Raw genomic sequence first — 17,525 nt, forward strand, 5'->3', positions numbered from 1 at the left:
TGATTACAGGCGCTGTGCTAGTTCCTGGCTCTGGGCAGTGGGTGATTACAGGCACTGTGCTAGTTCCTGGCTCTGGGCAGTGGGTGATTACAGGCACTGTGCTAGTTCCTGGCTCTGGGCAGTGGGTGATTACAGTCACTGTGCTAGTTCCTGGCTCTGGGCAGTGGGTGATTACAGGCTCTGTGCTAGTCCCTGGCTCTGGGCAGTGGGTGATTACAGGCACTGTGCTAGTTCCTGGCTCTGGGCAGTGGGTGAGAGGCACTGTGCTAGTTCCTAGCTCTGGGCAGTGGGTGAGAGGCACTGTGCTAGTTCCTGACTCTGGGCAGTGGGTGAGAGGCACTGTGCTAGTTCCTAGCTCTGGGCAGTGGGTGAGAGGCACTGTGCTAGTTCATGGCTCTGGGCAGTGGGTGATTACAGGCACTGTGCTAGTTCCTGGCTCTGGGCAGTGGGTGAGAGGCACTGTGCTAGTTCCTGACTCTGGGCAGTGGGTGAGAGGCACTGTGCTAGTTCCTGGCTCTGGGCAGTGGGTGAGAGGCACTGTGCTAGTTCCTAGCTCTGGGCAGTGGGTGAGAGGCACTGTGCTAGTTCCTGACTCTGGGCAGTGGGTGAGAGGCACTGTGCTAGTTTCTAGCTCTGGGCAGTGGGTGATAGGCACTGTGCTAGTTCATGGCTCTGGGCAGTGGGTGAGAGGCACTGTGCTAGTTCCTAGCTCTGGGCAGTGGGTGAGAGGCACTGTGCTAGTTCCTGACTCTGGGCAGTGGGTGAGAGGCACTGTGCTAGTTCCTGGCTCTGGGCAGTGGGTGAGAGGCACTGTGCTAGTTCCTGGCTCTGGGCAGTGGGTGAGAGGCACTGTGCTAGTTCCTGGCTCTGGGCAGTGGGTGAGAGGCACTGTGCTAGTTCCTAGCTCTGGGCAGTGGGTGAGAGGCACTGTGCTAGTTCCTGACTCTGGGCAGTGGGTGAGAGGCACTGTGCTAGTTCCTAGCTCTGGGCAGTGGGTGAGAGGCACTGTGCTAGTTCATGGCTCTGGGCAGTGGGTGATTACAGGCACTGTGCTAGTTCCTGGCTCTGGGCAGTGGGTGATTACAGGCGCTGTGCTAGTTCCTGGCTCTGGGCAGTGGGTGATTACAGGCGCTGTGCTAGTTCCTGGCTCTGGGCAGTGGGTGATTACATGCGCTGTGCTAGTTCCTGGCTCTGGGCAGTGGGTGAGAGGCACTGTGCTAGTTCCTGGCTCTGGGCAGTGGGTGAGAGGCACTGTGCTAGTTCCTGGCTCTGGGCAGTGGGTGAGAGGCACTGTGCTAGTTCCTGGCTCTGGGCAGTGGGTGAGAGGCACTGTGCTAGTTCCTGGCTCTGGGCAGTGGGTGAGAGGCGTATGAAATGAGGCAGAGGTGGTGACGTGCAGTCTTCGTTTGGGCCCTCTCCTCTATAGCGGCCAGTGCAGGTAAGTAGACTCTGATACTGTGCATGGGCTTGCCCCCGGGAACATGGCGCCCTTACCTTGCTCCCAGTGATTTTTCTACGTGGCGCGTTTTCTGCAGCGCCGCTGATGCCGGTATACAGAGAGGTATTAGGTCTAGGTGCCGGGTGTGTGGTATGGTACCCCCGGTACCCATTATATATATCCACCACTGGCGACGTGCGTCGCTCAGGAGGTGTGGCTGAGCTGCAGTGTAGCGCTCTGTGCTGCGGCCGTGCCTATCCCATGACTACAGGGAAGGGGGGCATCTGAGCTAGGACCTGGGACTGGGCAGAGAGAAGGCCCCATACCACCCCAGTGTACCAGGGTGCAGGATGGGGGCGGCATGCTGCAGTAAGGCAACGTGGCTAAAGCGAGGTCTGAGGAAGCAGCGGAGAGAGATAAGGGGAAAGCTACGATGTAGGGCACAGCCCACATTAGGGTGTTGCAGGGGAGTGACCAGGCCAGAGGTAGTCCCGGTGGCTAAATGCCCGTGAGGTGTGTACACTGCCAATGCCTGGGAGGTAAGATTGGCAGACCTGGGGGAGAAGCATCTGCACGTTGCCCCTGGAGTAGGAGTGGCATCACAAACCGATGGCAGGCAGTGAGCGATTCTCTCCCTCCGATGGCAAAGCTTTTCCAGTCTGCGATGGTTGCTGCTATCTGATGCTTTCTTCCGATGTTCCGATGGCCAGTCTACAGTGACGCGTGGCTGCAGTGGCTCCCGGGGGCGGGAGTTACAGTATGGGACAGCTGTACAAATGTGACTTTCCGGTTAACCCCTTGTGAGCCTCCACATAGGCACTGGGACAGTCTCATCCACAATACAAAGGTACAGGTATGTCAGTTGTGGAACTACAAGTTCCAGCATGTCACCACCTCCATCTGCTGTGGAACTACAAGTTCCAGCATGTCACCGCCTCCATCTGCTGTGGAACTACAAATACCAGCATGTCATTCTATTTATAGTGGAACTACAAGTGCCAGCATGTCCTTCTCTCTATAGTGGCACTACAAGTGCCAGCATGTCATTCTCTTTATAGTGGCACTACAAGTACCAGCATGTCAGACTTTCTTTCTATTGTGAAACTACCAAGTATCAGCATGTCAACCTCTCCAGCAGTTGTGGAACTACAAGTATCAGCATGTCAGTCTCTAAAACAGTTGTGGAACTAGAAGTATCAGCATGTCAGTCTCTAAAACAGTTGTGGAACTAGAAGTGTCAGCATATCATCTCTTCCAGCTCATGGAATTACAAGTGCCAGCAGCGCCTCCAGCAGCTGTAAGAACAGGTGCCAGAGATCCCTAATAAGCGGCGCCTTTAAGAAAGGGGCGTGGCCCCTTGGTCACATGCCCAGACACACCCCCACAATGTGTGAGCCATGTGTTCCCCGGCCCCGCTCACTATTTCATCATCTTCCTCCCGGGCCCCGCCCCCTCCTGTGTGAGAGCTGAGCCCCGGCCCCGCCCCCCGGCATGTTACTGGCTGCCCGTAGAGCGCCCCTCCCCTGTGCATCAGAGCTCCGCCCCGGGTATAAGAAGCGCTGCGCCGGGCGGCCGCCGCTCAGTCAGTGCCGGTATCCGCAGAGTGAGGGTGTCGCTGGCCGGGAGAGCTCGGAGCCGCCGCCGCTGTATACACGCTGACCCCTATACCCCCGCACACACAGAGGATGAAGGAGTGTAACGGGACCACCGCCGGCCCCCCCGGGGAGCACCCCCAGCCGCCCCGCTCCCGCTGTGCCCGCTTCCTCCGGGGGAACCTGCTGGTGCTGCTCACCGTGCTCGGCGTGCTGCTGGGGGGCGCCCTGGGCATGGCCGTGCGGCCGCTCTCGCTGGACAGTGCGCAGATCTCCTGGTTCTCGTTCCCCGGGGAGCTGCTGCTGCGGCTGCTGAAGATGATCATCCTGCCGCTGGTGGTGTGCAGCCTGGTGTCCGGCGCCGCCTCCCTGCAGCCCTCCGCCCTGGGGCGCCTCGGCGGCTGGGCGCTGCTCTTCTTCCTCATCACCACGCTGCTGGCCTCCGGCCTGGGGGTCTGCCTGGCCCTGCTCATCCGCCCCGGGGACGGCGCACAGGGGGAGCTCGGCGGGGGAGAGGCCATCCCGGAGGGCAAGGAGGTGGTGGACTCCTTCCTGGACCTGGTGCGGTGAGTGCGGGGGCAGTTACAGGGGGAGAGGGGCTGGGGGGCAGTTACAGGGGGAGAGGGGCTGGGGGGCAGTTACAGGGGGAGAGGGGCTGGGGGGCAGATACAGGGGGAGAGGGGCAGCTAAAGGGGTAGAGGGGCTGGGGGGCAGCTATAGGGGGAGAGGGGCTGGGGGGCAGCTATAGGGGGAGAGGGGCTTGGGAGCAGATACAGGGGGAGAGGGGCAGCTAAAGGGGGAGAGGGGCTGGGGGGCAGATACAGGGGGAGAGGGGCTGGGGGGCAGCTATAGGGGGAGAGGGGCTTGGGAGCAGATACAGGGGGAGAGGGGCAGCTAAAGGGGGAGAGGGGCTGGGGGGCAGATACAGGGGGAGAGGGGCTGGGGGGCAGCTATAGGGGGAGAGGGGCTTGGGAGCAGATACAGGGGGAGAGGGGCTGGGGGGCAGCTATAGGGGGAGAGGGGCTGGGGGGCAGCTATAGGGGGAGAGGGGCTTGGGAGCAGATACAGGGGGAGAGGGGCAGCTAAAGGGGGAGAGGGGCTGGGGGGCAGATACAGGGGGAGAGGGGCTGGGGGGCAGCTATAGGGGGAGAGGGGCTTGGGAGCAGATACAGGGGGAGAGGGGCAGCTAAAGGGGGAGAGGGGCTGGGGGGCAGATACAGGGGGAGAGGGGCAGCTATAGGGCGAGAGGGTCTGGGGGGCAGCTATAGGGGGAGAGGGTCTGGGGGGCAGCTATAGGGGGAGAGGGGCTGGGGGGCAGAAAAGGGGGGGAGGTGGTGCCCAGGGGGGCAGTCATAGGGGGGAGGTGGTGCTAGGGGGTAGTCACAGGGGAGAGGCGATGGCACCAGGGGGGTAGCTACAGGGGAGGAGGCGGTGGTGCCAGGGGGGCAGCTACAGGGGAGAAGGTGGTGGTGCCAGGGGGTCAGCTATAGGGAGAGAGGTGGTGGTGCTGGGGGGCTAGCCATATTGGTAGAGGTGGTGGTGCCAGGGGGGCAGCTACAGGGGAGAAGGTGGTGTTGCCAGGGGGTCAGCCATAGGGGGAGAGGTGGTGGTGCTGGGGGGCTAGCCATATTGGTAGAGGTGGTGGTGCCAGGGGGGCAGCTACAGGGGAGAAGGTGGTGTTGCCAGGGGGTCAGCCATAGGGGGAGAGGTGGTGGTGCTGGGGGGCTAGCCATATTGGTAGAGGTGGTGGTGCCAGGGGGGCAGCTATAGGGGTGAGGTGCTGGGTGGCAGTCACAGGGGGAGAGGTGTTGGTGCCAGGGGGCAGTCACAGGGAAAGTGGCGGTGGTGTGGGGGGCAGCTACAGGGGGAGAGGTGGTAGCTGGCACTAGGTGGCAGGTGCTGCCCACTCTGTGTGGGTACCATATGGGTTCCTGTGGCTACAGTATATGGTGGCACTGTACACGTGGCTCCCATGTGCTGCCCTGTGCGGGGTACACTCGGGCGATGGGGGCTGGTAATACAGTAGCAGATACAGGTTGTGCTCTGTGTGCCCCAGGCTGAGGGATTAGAGGGGATGGATGCAGGATTTATACCGGTCAGACCTGTCCCTGTGATCCACAGCCCCCCCACCCGCCCCCCTCCAGTGTCTGTAGCTACTGCGCATGTGGATGAGGCTATGGAAGATCGGGGTCACATGCCCCTGTGTGCTGGCGTGTGGGGGTGCTGTGTGCTGGCGTGTGTGATGGAGGGAGCTGTATACTGGTGTGTGTGATGGAGGGAGCTGTATACTGGTGTGTGTGTGTGATGGAGGGAGCTGTATACTGGTGTGTGTGGTGGGGGTGCTGTGTACTGGCGTGTGTGATGGAGGGAGCTGTATACTGGCGTGTGTGATGGCGGGAGCTGTATACTGGCGTGTGTGATGGCGGGAGCTGTATACTGGCGTGTGTGATGGCGGGAGCTGTATACTGGCGTGTGTGATGGCGGGAGCTGTATACTGGCGTGTGTGATGGAGGGAGCAGTATACTGGCGTGTGTGATGGAGGGAGCTGTATACTGGTGTGTGTGATGGAGGGAGCTGTATACTGGTGTGTGTGTGTGTGATGGAGGGAGCTGTATACTGGTGTGTGTGGTGGGGGTGCTGTGTACTGGCGTGTGTGATGGCGGGAGCTGTATACTGGCGTGTGTGATGGCGGGAGCTGTATACTGGCGTGTGTGATGGCGGGAGCTGTATACTGGCGTGTGTGATGGCGGGAGCTGTATACTGGCGTGTGTGATGGCGGGAGCTGTATACTGGCGTGTGTGATGGAGGGAGCAGTATACTGGCGTGTGTGATGGAGGGAGCTGTATACTGGTGTGTGTGATGGAGGGAGCTGTATACTGGCGTGTGTGATGGAGGGAGCAGTATACTGGCGTGTGTGATGGAGGGAGCTGTATACTGGCGTGTGTGATGGAGGGAGCTGTATACTGGCGTGTGTGATGGAGGGAGCTGTATACTGGCGTGTGTGATGGCGGGAGCTGTATACTGGCGTGTGTGATGGCGGGAGCTGTATACTGGCGTGTGTGATGGAGGGAGCTGTATACTGGCGTGTGTGATGGCGGGAGCTGTATACTGGCGTGTGTGATGGAGGGAGCTGTATACTGGCGTGTGTGATGGAGGGAGCAGTATACTGGCGTGTGTGATGGAGGGTGCTGTATACTGGCGTGTGTGATGGCGGGAGCTGTATACTGGCGTGTGTGATGGCGGGAGCAGTATACTGGCGTGTGTGATGGCGGGAGCTGTATAATGGCGTGTGTGATGGAGGGAGCTGTATACTGGTGTGTGTGATGGAGGGATCTGTATACTGGCGTGTGTGATGGCGGGAGCTGTATACTGGCGTGTGTGATGGCGGGAGCTGTATACTGGCGTGTGTGATGGCGGGAGCTGTATACTGGCGTGTGTGATGGCGGGAGCTGTATACTGGCGTGTGTGATGGCGGGAGCTGTATACTGGCGTGTGTGATGGAGGGAGCAGTATACTGGCGTGTGTGATGGAGGGAGCTGTATACTGGCGTGTGTGATGGCGGGAGCTGTATACTGGTGTGTGTGATGGAGGGAGCTGTATACACTACGCCTGCTGCTGTGGTTACATGTGGACCTGTATACGTGTTCTATACATGATTTCTGTGTCCAGCAGCTGATGCAATGTTGACTGCTGGTTGAGTGTGATAACTGACACGTGGGGACAGCCGGCCTCCTGTGACGTCCCAAATCCCCCCCCCCCCCTCCTGCTGTGCGTGTATATAATGTGCTGTGACGTTATTATCCTCATCTCACCCCCTCCCTGCTGTGTGTATATAATGTGCTGTGACGTTATTATCCCCATCCCCTCCCTGCTGTGTGTATATAATGAGCTGTGATGTTATTATCCTTATCCCACCCCCTCCCTGCTGTGTGTGTATATTGTATATAATGAGCTGTGACATTATCCCCATCCCACCCCCTCCCTGCTGTGTGTGTATATTGTATATAATGAGCTGTGACATTATCCCCATCCCACCCCCTCTTTGCTGTGCGTGTATAATGTAATGTGACGTTGTTATCCTCATTCCCATCCCACCCCCTCCCTGCTGTGTATAACGTGCTGTGACGTTATTAAATTCACCCCTCCCTGCTGTGTGTGTATATTGTATATAATGAGCTGTGACATTATCCCCATCCCACCCCCTCTTTGCTGTGCGTGTATAATGTAATGTGACGTTGTTATCCTCATTCCCATCCCACCCCCTCCCTGCTGTGTATAACGTGCTGTGACGTTATTAAATTCACCCCTCCCTGCTGTGTATAACGTGCTGTGACGTTATTAAATTCACCCCTCCCTGCTGTGTATAACGTGCTGTGACGTTATTAAATTCACCCCTCCCTGCTGTGTATAATGTGCTGTGACGTTATTAAATTCACCCCTCCCTGCTGTGTATAACTTGCTGTGACGTTATTAAATTCACCCCTCCCTGCTGTGTATAACTTGCTGTGACGTTATTAAATTCACCCCTCCCTGCTGTGTATAATGTACTGTGACTTTATTATCCCCATCCGACCACCTCCCTGGTATGTGTATAATGTGATGGTAAATTCCCCCCCCCCCCCCCCTGCACCTGCTGTGTGTGTATATAATGTGCTGTGACGTTATTATCCTCATCCCACCCCTCCCTGCTGTGTGTGTATATAATGTGCTGTGACGTTATTATCCTCATCCCACCCCTCCCTGCTGTGTGTGTATATAATGTGCTGTGACGTTATTATCCTCATCCCACCCCTCCCTGCTGTGTGTGTATATAATGTGCTGTGACGTTATTATCCTCATCCCACCCCTCCCTGCTGTGTGTGTATATAATGTGCTGTGACGTTATTATCCTCATCCCACCCCTCCCTGCTGTGTGTGTATATAATGTGCTGTGACGTTATTATCCTCATCCCACCCCTCCCTGCTGTGTGTGTATATAATGTGCTGTGACGTTATTATCCTCATCCCACCCCTCCCTGCTGTGTGTGTATATAATGTGCTGTGACGTTATTATCCTCATCCCACCCCTCCCTGCTGTGTGTGTATATAATGTGCTGTGACGTTATTATCCTCATCCCACCCCTCCCTGCTGTGTGGGTATATAATGTGCTGTGACGTTAGCCTCATCTCCATCCCACCCTGCTGTGCGTGTATAATGTCCTGTGACATCAACCTCCCCCCAGCCCTGTGTGTTTTTCATATATTTTGTGCCATTATTACGGTTCCCTCATGTTCCTGCTACATAGTGTGTGTATATAGAATATACTGTGTGCCACTACTACTATTCCTCACTGCTGTGTGTAATGTGACGTTACTGCTGACACCGCTCTGTGTATAATTGTACGGTCACTGCTGTGCTGTATGCTGCTCCTGTGTCTGGTCACTGCTGTGCTGTGTCTGGTCACTGCTGCTGTGCTGTATGCTGCTCCTGTGTCTGGTCACTGCTGTGCTGTGTCTGGTCACTGCTGCTGTGCTGTATGCTGCTCCTGTGTCTGGTAACTGCTGCTGTGCTGTATGCTGCTCCTGTGATCTGGTCACTGCTGCTGTGCTGTATGCTGCGAGGATGCTGTTCCTGTGTCTAGTCACTGCTGTATGCTGCGAGGATGCTGTTCCTGTGTCTGGTCACTGCTGTGCTGTATGCTGCGAGGATGCTGTTCCTGTGTCTGGTCACTGCTGTGCTGTATGCTGCGAGGATGCTGTTCCTGTGTCTGGTCACTGCTGTATGCTGCGAGGATGCTGTTCCTGTGTCTGGTCACTGCTGTATGCTGCGAGGATGCTGTTCCTGTGTCTGGTCACTGCTGTGCTGTATGCTGCGAGGATGCTGTTCCTGTGTCTGGTCACTGCTGTATGCTGCGAGGATGCTGTTCCTGTGTCTGGTCACTGCTGTGCTGCGAGGATGCTGTTCCTGTGTCTGGTCACTGCTGTGCTGTATGCTGCGAGGATGCTGTTCCTGTGTCTGGTCACTGCTGTGCTGCGAGGATGCTGTTCCTGTGTCTGGTCACTGCTGTGCTGTATGCTGCGAGGATGCTGTTCCTGCTGTGTCTGGTCACTGCTGTATGCTGCGAGGATGCTGTTCCTGTGTCTGGTCACTGCTGTGCTGTATGCTGCGAGGATGCTGTTCCTGTGTCCGGTCACTGCTGTATGCTGCGAGGATGCTGTTCCTGTGTCTGGTCACTGCTGTATGCTGCGAGGGTGCTGTTCCTGTGTCCGGTCACTGCTGTATGCTGCGAGGATGCTGTTCCTGTGTCTGGTCACTGCTGTATGCTGCGAGGGTGCTGTTCCTGTGTCCGGTCACTGCAGTATGCTGCGAGGATGCTGTTCCTGTGTCTGGTCACTGCTGTGTTGTATGCTGCGAGGATACTGTTCCTGTGTCTGGTCACTGCTGTATGCTGCGAGGGTGCTGTTCCTGTGTCCGGTCACTGCAGTATGCTGCGAGGATGCTGTTCCTGTGTCCGGTCACTGCTGTATGCTGCGAGGATGCTGTTCCTGTGTCTGGTCACTGCTGTATGCTGCGAGGGTGCTGTTCCTGTGTCTGGTCACTGCTGTGCTGTATGCTGCGAGGATACTGTTCCTGTGTCTGGTCACTGCTGTATGCTGCGAGGGTGCTGTTCCTGTGTCCGGTCACTGCAGTATGCTGCGAGGATGCTGTTCCTGTGTCCGGTCACTGCTGTATGCTGCGAGGATGCTGTTCCTGTGTCTGGTCACTGCAGTATGCTGCGAGGGTGCTGTTCCTGTGTCCGGTCACTGCTGTATGCTGCGAGGATGCTGTTCCTGTGTCCGGTCACTGCAGTATGCTGCGAGGATACTGTTCCTGTGTCCGGTCACTGCTGTATGCTGCGAGGATGCTGTTCCTGTGTCCGGTCACTGCAGTATGCTGCGAGGATGCTGTTCCTGTGTCGGTCACTGCTGTATGCTGCGAGGATGCTGTTCCTGTGTCTGGTCACTGCTGTATGCTGCTGATGCTGTCCTGTGTCTGGTCACTGCTGCTGCTGCAGTATGCTGCTCCTGTGTCTGGTCACTGCTGCTGTGCTGTATGCTGCTCCTGTGTCTGGTCACTGCTGCTGTGCTGTATGCTGCTCCTGTGTCTGGTCACTGCTGCTGTGCTGTATGCTGCTCCTGTGTCTGGTCACTGCTGCTGTGCTGTATGCTGCTCCTGTGTCTGGTCACTGCTGCTGTGCTGTATGCTGCTCCTGTGTCTGGTCACTGCTGCTGTGCTGTATGCTGCTCCTGTGTCCGGTCACTGCTGCTGTGCTGTATGCTGCTCCTGTGTCTGGTCACTGCTGCTGTGCTGTATGCTCCTCCTGTGTCTGGTCACTGCTGCTGTGCTGTATGCTGCTCCTGTGTCTGGTCACTGCTGCTGTGCTGTATGCTGCTCCTGTGTCTGGTCACTGCTGCTGTGCTGTATGCTGCTCCTGTGTCTGGTCACTGCTGCTGTGCTGTATGCTGCTCCTGTGTCTGGTCACTGCTGCTGTGCTGTATGCTGCTCCTGTGTCTGGTCACTGCTGCTGTGCTGTATGCTGCTCCTGTGTCTGGTCACTGCTGCTGTGCTGTATGCTGCTCCTGTGTCTGGTCACTGCTGCTGTGCTGTATGCTGCTCCTGTGTCTGGTCACTGCTGCTGTGCTGTATGCTGCTCCTGTGTCTGGTCACTGCTGCTGTGCTGTATGCTGCTCCTGTGTCTGGTCACTGCTGCTGTGCTGTATGCTGCTCCTGTGTCTGGTCACTGCTGCTGTGCTGTATGCTGCTCCTGTGTCTGGTCACTGCTGCTGTGCTGTATGCTGCTCCTGTGTCTGGTCACTGCTGCTGTGCTGTATGCTGCTCCTGTGTCCGGTCACTGCTGCTGTGCTGTATGCTGCTCCTGTGTCTGGTAACTGCTGCTGTGCTGTATGCTGCTCCTGTGTCTGGTCACTGCTGCTGTGCTGTATGCTGCTCCTGTGTCTGGTCACTGCTGCTGTGCTGTATGCTGCTCCTGTGTCTGGTCACTGCTGCTGTGCTGTATGCTGCTCCTGTGTCTGGTCACTGCTGCTGTGCTGTATGCTGCTCCTGTGTCTGGTCACTGCTGCTGTGCTGTATGCTGCTCCTGTGTCTGGTCACTGCTGCTGTGCTGTATGCTGCTCCTGTGTCTGGTCACTGCTGTGCTGTATGCTGCGAGGGTGCTGTTCCTGTGTCTGGTCACTGCTGTGCTGTATGCTGCGAGGATGCTGTTCCTGTGTCTGGTCACTGCTGTATGCTGCGAGGATGCTGTTCCTGTGTCTGGTCACTGCTGTATGCTGCGAGGATGCTGTTCCTGTGTCTGGTCACTGCTGTGCTGTATGCTGCGAGGATGCTGTTCCTGTGTCTGGTCACTGCTGTATGCTGCGAGGATGCTGTTCCTGTGTCTGGTCACTGCTGTATGCTGCGAGGATGCTGTTCCTGTGTCTGGTCACTGCTGTGCTGTATGCTGCGAGGATGCTGTTCCTGTGTCTGGTCACTGCTGTGCTGTATGCTGCGAGGATGCTGTTCCTGTGTCTGGTCACTGCTGTATGCTGCGAGGATGCTGTTCCTGTGTCTGGTCACTGCTGTGCTGCGAGGATGCTGTTCCTGTGTCTGGTCACTGCTGTGCTGTATGCTGCGAGGATGCTGTTCCTGTGTCTGGTCACTGCTGTATGCTGCGAGGATGCTGTTCCTGTGTCTGGTCACTGCTGTGCTGCGAGGATGCTGTTCCTGTGTCTGGTCACTGCTGTGCTGTATGCTGCGAGGATGCTGTTCCTGTGTCTGGTCACTGCTGTGCTGCGAGGATGCTGTTCCTGTGTCTGGTCACTGCTGTGCTGTATGCTGCGAGGATGCTGTTCCTGTGTCTGGTCACTGCTGTATGCTGCGAGGATGCTGTTCCTGTGTCTGGTCACTGCTGTATGCTGCGAGGATGCTGTTCCTGTGTCTGGTCACTGCTGTGCTGTATGCTGCGAGGATGCTGTTCCTGTGTCTGGTCACTGCTGTATGCTGCGAGGATGCTGTTCCTGTGTCCGGTCACTGCTGTATGCTGCGAGGATGCTGTTCCTGTGTCTGGTCACTGCTGTATGCTGCGAGGATGCTGTTCCTGTGTCCGGTCACTGCTGTATGCTGCGAGGATGCTGTTCCTGTGTCCGGTCACTGCTGTATGCTGCGAGGATGCTGTTCCTGTGTCTGGTCACTGCTGTATGCTGCGAGGGTGCTGTTCCTGTGTCCGGTCACTGCAGTATGCTGCGAGGATGCTGTTCCTGTGTCCGGTCACTGCTGTATGCTGCGAGGATGCCGTTCCTGTGTCTGGTCACTGCTGTATGCTGCGAGGGTGCTGTTCCTGTGTCCGGTCACTGCAGTATGCTGCGAGGATGCTGTTCCTGTGTCTGGTCACTGCTGTATGCTGCGAGGATGCCGTTCCTGTGTCTGGTCACTGCTGTATGCTGCGAGGATGCTGTTCCTGTGTCTGGTCACTGCTGTATGCTGCGAGGATGCTGTTCCTGTGTCTGGTCACTGCTGTATGCTGCGAGGGTGCTGTTCCTGTGTCTGGTCACTGCTGTGCTGTATGCTGCGAGGATGCTGTTCCTGTGTCCGGTCACTGCTGTATGCTGCGAGGATGCTGTTCCTGTGTCTGGTCACTGCTGTATGCTGCGAGGGTACTGTTCCTGTGTCTGGTCACTGCTGTGCTGTATGCTGCGAGGATGCTGTTCCTGTGTCCGGTCACTGCTGTATGCTGCGAGGATGCTGTTCCTGTGTCCGGTCACTGCAGTATGCTGCGAGGATGCTGTTCCTGTGTCCGGTCACTGCTGTATGCTGCGAGGATGCTGTTCCTGTGTCCGGTCACTGCAGTATGCTGCGAGGATGCTGTTCCTGTGTCCGGTCACTGCTGTATGCTGCGAGGATGCTGTTCCTGTGTCTGGTCACTGCTGTGCTGTATGCTGCGAGGATGCTGTTCCTGTGTCCGGTCACTACAGTATGCTGCGAGGATGCTGTTCCTGTGTCTGGTCACTGCTGTATGCTGCGAGGATGCTGTTCCTGTGTCTGGTCACTGCTGTATGCTGCGAGGGTGCTGTTCCTGTGTCCGGTCACTGCTGTATGCTGCGAGGATGCTGTTCCTGTGTCTGGTCACTGCTGTATGCTGCGAGGATGCTGTTCCTGTGTCCGGTCACTGCTGTATGCTGCGAGGATGCTGTTCCTGTGTCCGGTCACTGCTGTATGCTGCGAGGATGCTGTTCCTGTGTCTGGTCACTGCTGTGCTGTATGCTGCGAGGATGCTGTTCCTGTGTCCGGTCACTGCAGTATGCTGCGAGGATGCTGTTCCTGTGTCTGGTCACTGCTGTATGCTGCGAGGATGCTGTTCCTGTGTCTGGTCACTGCTGTATGCTGCGAGGGTGCTGTTCCTGTGTCCGGTCACTGCTGTATGCTGCGAGGATGCTGTTCCTGTGTCTGGTCACTGCTGTATGCTGCGAGGGTGCTGTTCCTGTGTCCGGTCACTGCTGTATGCTGCGAGGATGCTGCTCCTGTGTCCGGTCACTGCTGTATGCTGCGAGGATGCTGCTCCTGTGTCTGGTCACTGCTGTATGCTGCGAGGATGCTGTTCCTGTGTCTGGTCACTGCTGTGCTGTATGCTGCGAGGATGCTGCTCCTGTGTCTGGTCACTGCTGTATGCTGCGAGGATGCTGTTCCTGTGTCTGGTCACTGCTGTATGCTGCGAGGATGCTGTTCCTGTGTCTGGTCACTGCTGTATGCTGCGAGGATGCTGTTCCTGTGTCTGGTCACTGCTGTATGCTGCGAGGATGCTGTTCCTGTGTCTGGTCACTGCAGTATGCTGCGAGGATGCTGTTCCTGTGTCCGGTCACTGCAGTATGCTGCGAGGATGCTGTTCCTGTGTCCGGTCACTGCTGTATGCTGCGAGGATGCTGTTCCTGTGTCCGGTCACTGCTGTATGCTGCGAGGGTGCTGTTCCTGTGTCCGGTCACTGCTGTATGCTGCGAGGATGCTGTTCCTGTGTCCGGTCACTGCTGTATGCTGCGAGGATGCTGTTCCTGTGTCTGGTCACTGCTGTATGCTGCGAGGATGCTGTTCCTGTGTCCGGTCACTGCTGTATGCTGAGAGGATGCTGTTCCTGTGTCTGGTCACTGCTGTATGCTGCGAGGATGCTGTTCCTGTGTCCGGTCACTGCAGTATGCTGCGAGGATGCTGGTCCTGTGTCCGGTCACTGCTGTATGCTGCGAGGATGCTGCTCCTGTGTCCGGTCACTGCTGTATGCTGCGAGGATGCTGTTCCTGTGTCCGGTCACTGCTGTATGCTGCGAGGATGCTGTTCCTGTGTCTGGTCACTGCTGTATGCTGCGAGGATGCTGTTCCTGTGTCCGGTCACTGCTGTATGCTGAGAGGATGCTGTTCCTGTGTCTGGTCACTGCTGTATGCTGCGAGGATGCTGTTCCTGTGTCCGGTCACTGCAGTATGCTGCGAGGATGCTGGTCCTGTGTCCGGTCACTGCTGTATGCTGCGAGGATGCTGCTCCTGTGTCCGGTCACTGCTGTATGCTGCGAGGATGCTGTTCCTGTGTCCGGTCACTGCAGTATGCTGCGAGGATGCTGTTCCTGTGTCTGGTCACTGCTGTATGCTGCGAGGATGCTGTTCCTGTGTCTGGTCACTGCTGTATGCTGCGAGGATGCTGTTCCTGTGTCTGGTCACTGCTGTGCTGTATGCTGCGAGGATGCTGTTCCTGTGTCTGGTCACTGCTGTATGCTGCGAGGATGCTGTTCCTGTGTCCGGTCACTGCTGTATGCTGCGAGGATGCTGTTCCTGTGTCTGGTCACTGCTGTATGCTGCGAGGATGCTGTTCCTGTGTCCGGTCACTGCTGTATGCTGCGAGGATGCTGTTCCTGTGTCCGGTCACTGCTGTATGCTGCGAGGATGCTGTTCCTGTGTCTGGTCACTGCTGTATGCTGCGAGGGTGCTGTTCCTGTGTCCGGTCACTGCAGTATGCTGCGAGGATGCTGTTCCTGTGTCCGGTCACTGCTGTATGCTGCGAGGATGCCGTTCCTGTGTCTGGTCACTGCTGTATGCTGCGAGGGTGCTGTTCCTGTGTCCGGTCACTGCAGTATGCTGCGAGGATGCTGTTCCTGTGTCTGGTCACTGCTGTATGCTGCGAGGATGCCGTTCCTGTGTCTGGTCACTGCTGTATGCTGCGAGGATGCTGTTCCTGTGTCTGGTCACTGCTGTATGCTGCGAGGATGCTGTTCCTGTGTCTGGTCACTGCTGTATGCTGCGAGGGTGCTGTTCCTGTGTCTGGTCACTGCTGTGCTGTATGCTGCGAGGATGCTGTTCCTGTGTCCGGTCACTGCTGTATGCTGCGAGGATGCTGTTCCTGTGTCTGGTCACTGCTGTATGCTGCGAGGGTACTGTTCCTGTGTCTGGTCACTGCTGTGCTGTATGCTGCGAGGATGCTGTTCCTGTGTCCGGTCACTGCTGTATGCTGCGAGGATGCTGTTCCTGTGTCCGGTCACTGCAGTATGCTGCGAGGATGCTGTTCCTGTGTCCGGTCACTGCTGTATGCTGCGAGGATGCTGTTCCTGTGTCCGGTCACTGCAGTATGCTGCGAGGATGCTGTTCCTGTGTCCGGTCACTGCTGTATGCTGCGAGGATGCTGTTCCTGTGTCCGGTCACTGCAGTATGCTGCGAGGATGCTGTTCCTGTGTCCGGTCACTGCTGTATGCTGCGAGGATGCTGTTCCTGTGTCTGGTCACTGCTGTGCTGTATGCTGCGAGGATGCTGTTCCTGTGTCCGGTCACTGCAGTATGCTGCGAGGATGCTGTTCCTGTGTCTGGTCACTGCTGTATGCTGCGAGGATGCTGTTCCTGTGTCTGGTCACTGCTGTATGCTGCGAGGGTGCTGTTCCTGTGTCCGGTCACTGCTGTATGCTGCGAGGATGCTGTTCCTGTGTCTGGTCACTGCTGTATGCTGCGAGGATGCTGTTCCTGTGTCCGGTCACTGCTGTATGCTGCGAGGATGCTGCTCCTGTCTGGTCACTGCTGTATGCTGCGAGGATGCTGTTCCTGTGTCTGGTCACTGCTGTATGCTGCGAGGGTGCTGTTCCTGTGTCCGGTCACTGCTGTATGCTGCGAGGATGCTGTTCCTGTGTCCGGTCACTGCTGTATGCTGCGAGGATGCTGTTCCTGTGTCTGGTCACTGCTGTGCTGTATGCTGCGAGGATGCTGTTCCTGTGTCCGGTCACTGCAGTATGCTGCGAGGATGCTGTTCCTGTGTCTGGTCACTGCTGTATGCTGCGAGGATGCTGTTCCTGTGTCTGGTCACTGCTGTATGCTGCGAGGGTGCTGTTCCTGTGTCCGGTCACTGCTGTATGCTGCGAGGATGCTGTTCCTGTGTCTGGTCACTGCTGTATGCTGCGAGGGTGCTGTTCCTGTGTCCGGTCACTGCTGTATGCTGCGAGGATGCTGCTCCTGTGTCCGGTCACTGCTGTATGCTGCGAGGATGCTGCTCCTGTGTCTGGTCACTGCTGTATGCTGCGAGGATGCTGTTCCTGTGTCTGGTCACTGCTGTGCTGTATGCTGCGAGGATGCTGCTCCTGTGTCTGGTCACTGCTGTATGCTGCGAGGATGCTGTTCCTGTGTCTGGTCACTGCTGTGCTGTATGCTGCGAGGATGCTGTTCCTGTGTCTGGTCACTGCTGTATGCTGCGAGGATGCTGTTCCTGTGTCTGGTCACTGCTGTATGCTGCGAGGATGCTGTTCCTGTGTCTGGTCACTGCAGTATGCTGCGAGGATGCTGTTCCTGTGTCCGGTCACTGCAGTATGCTGCGAGGATGCTGTTCCTGTGTCCGGTCACTGCTGTATGCTGCGAGGATGCTGTTCCTGTGTCCGGTCACTGCTGTATGCTGCGAGGGTGCTGTTCCTGTGTCCGGTCACTGCTGTATGCTGCGAGGATGCTGTTCCTGTGTCCGGTCACTGCTGTATGCTGCGAGGATGCTGTTCCTGTGTCTGGTCACTGCTGTATGCTGCGAGGATGCTGTTCCTGTGTCCGGTCACTGCTGTATGCTGCGAGGATGCTGTTCCTGTGTCCGGTCACTGCTGTATGCTGCGAGGGTGCTGTTCCTGTGTCCGGTCACTGCTGTATGCTGCGAGGGTGCTGTTCCTGTGTCCGGTCACTGCTGTATGCTGCGAGGATGCTGTTCCTGTGTCTGGTCACTGCTGTGCTGTATGCTGCGAGGATGCTGTTCCTGTGTCCGGTCACTGCAGTATGCTGCGAGGATGCTGTTCCTGTGTCTGGTCACTGCTGTATGCTGCGAGGATGCTGTTCCTGTGTCTGGTCACTGCTGTATGCTGCGAGGGTGCTGTTCCTGTGTCCGGTCACTGCTGTATGCTGCGAGGATGCTGTTCCTGTGTCTGGTCACTGCTGTATGCTGCGAGGGTGCTGTTCCTGTGTCCGGTCACTGCTGTATGCTGCGAGGATGCTGTT

The 17,525-nt window shown here is 57.1% G+C and overlaps 1 protein-coding gene across 1 annotated transcript in view; it reads left to right on the plus strand.

The window, feature by feature from the left end:
• The first annotated feature begins 3,000 nt into the window (after nucleotides 1-3,000).
• The window catches only part of SLC1A5 (solute carrier family 1 member 5), a 29,018-nt gene continuing 14,493 nt past the window's right edge, over nucleotides 3,001-17,525 (plus strand). Inside the window, exon 1 of the mRNA XM_063938421.1 lies at nucleotides 3,001-3,596. Within this exon, the coding sequence (XP_063794491.1) occupies nucleotides 3,124-3,596 (473 nt within the window). The 5' untranslated portion in view covers nucleotides 3,001-3,123. The remainder of the gene's footprint in view (nucleotides 3,597-17,525) is intronic.

The sequence above is a fragment of the Pseudophryne corroboree genome, chromosome 8, assembly GCF_028390025.1.
Source record: "Pseudophryne corroboree isolate aPseCor3 chromosome 8, aPseCor3.hap2, whole genome shotgun sequence".
In the NCBI taxonomy this organism is placed as follows: domain Eukaryota; kingdom Metazoa; phylum Chordata; class Amphibia; order Anura; family Myobatrachidae; genus Pseudophryne; species Pseudophryne corroboree.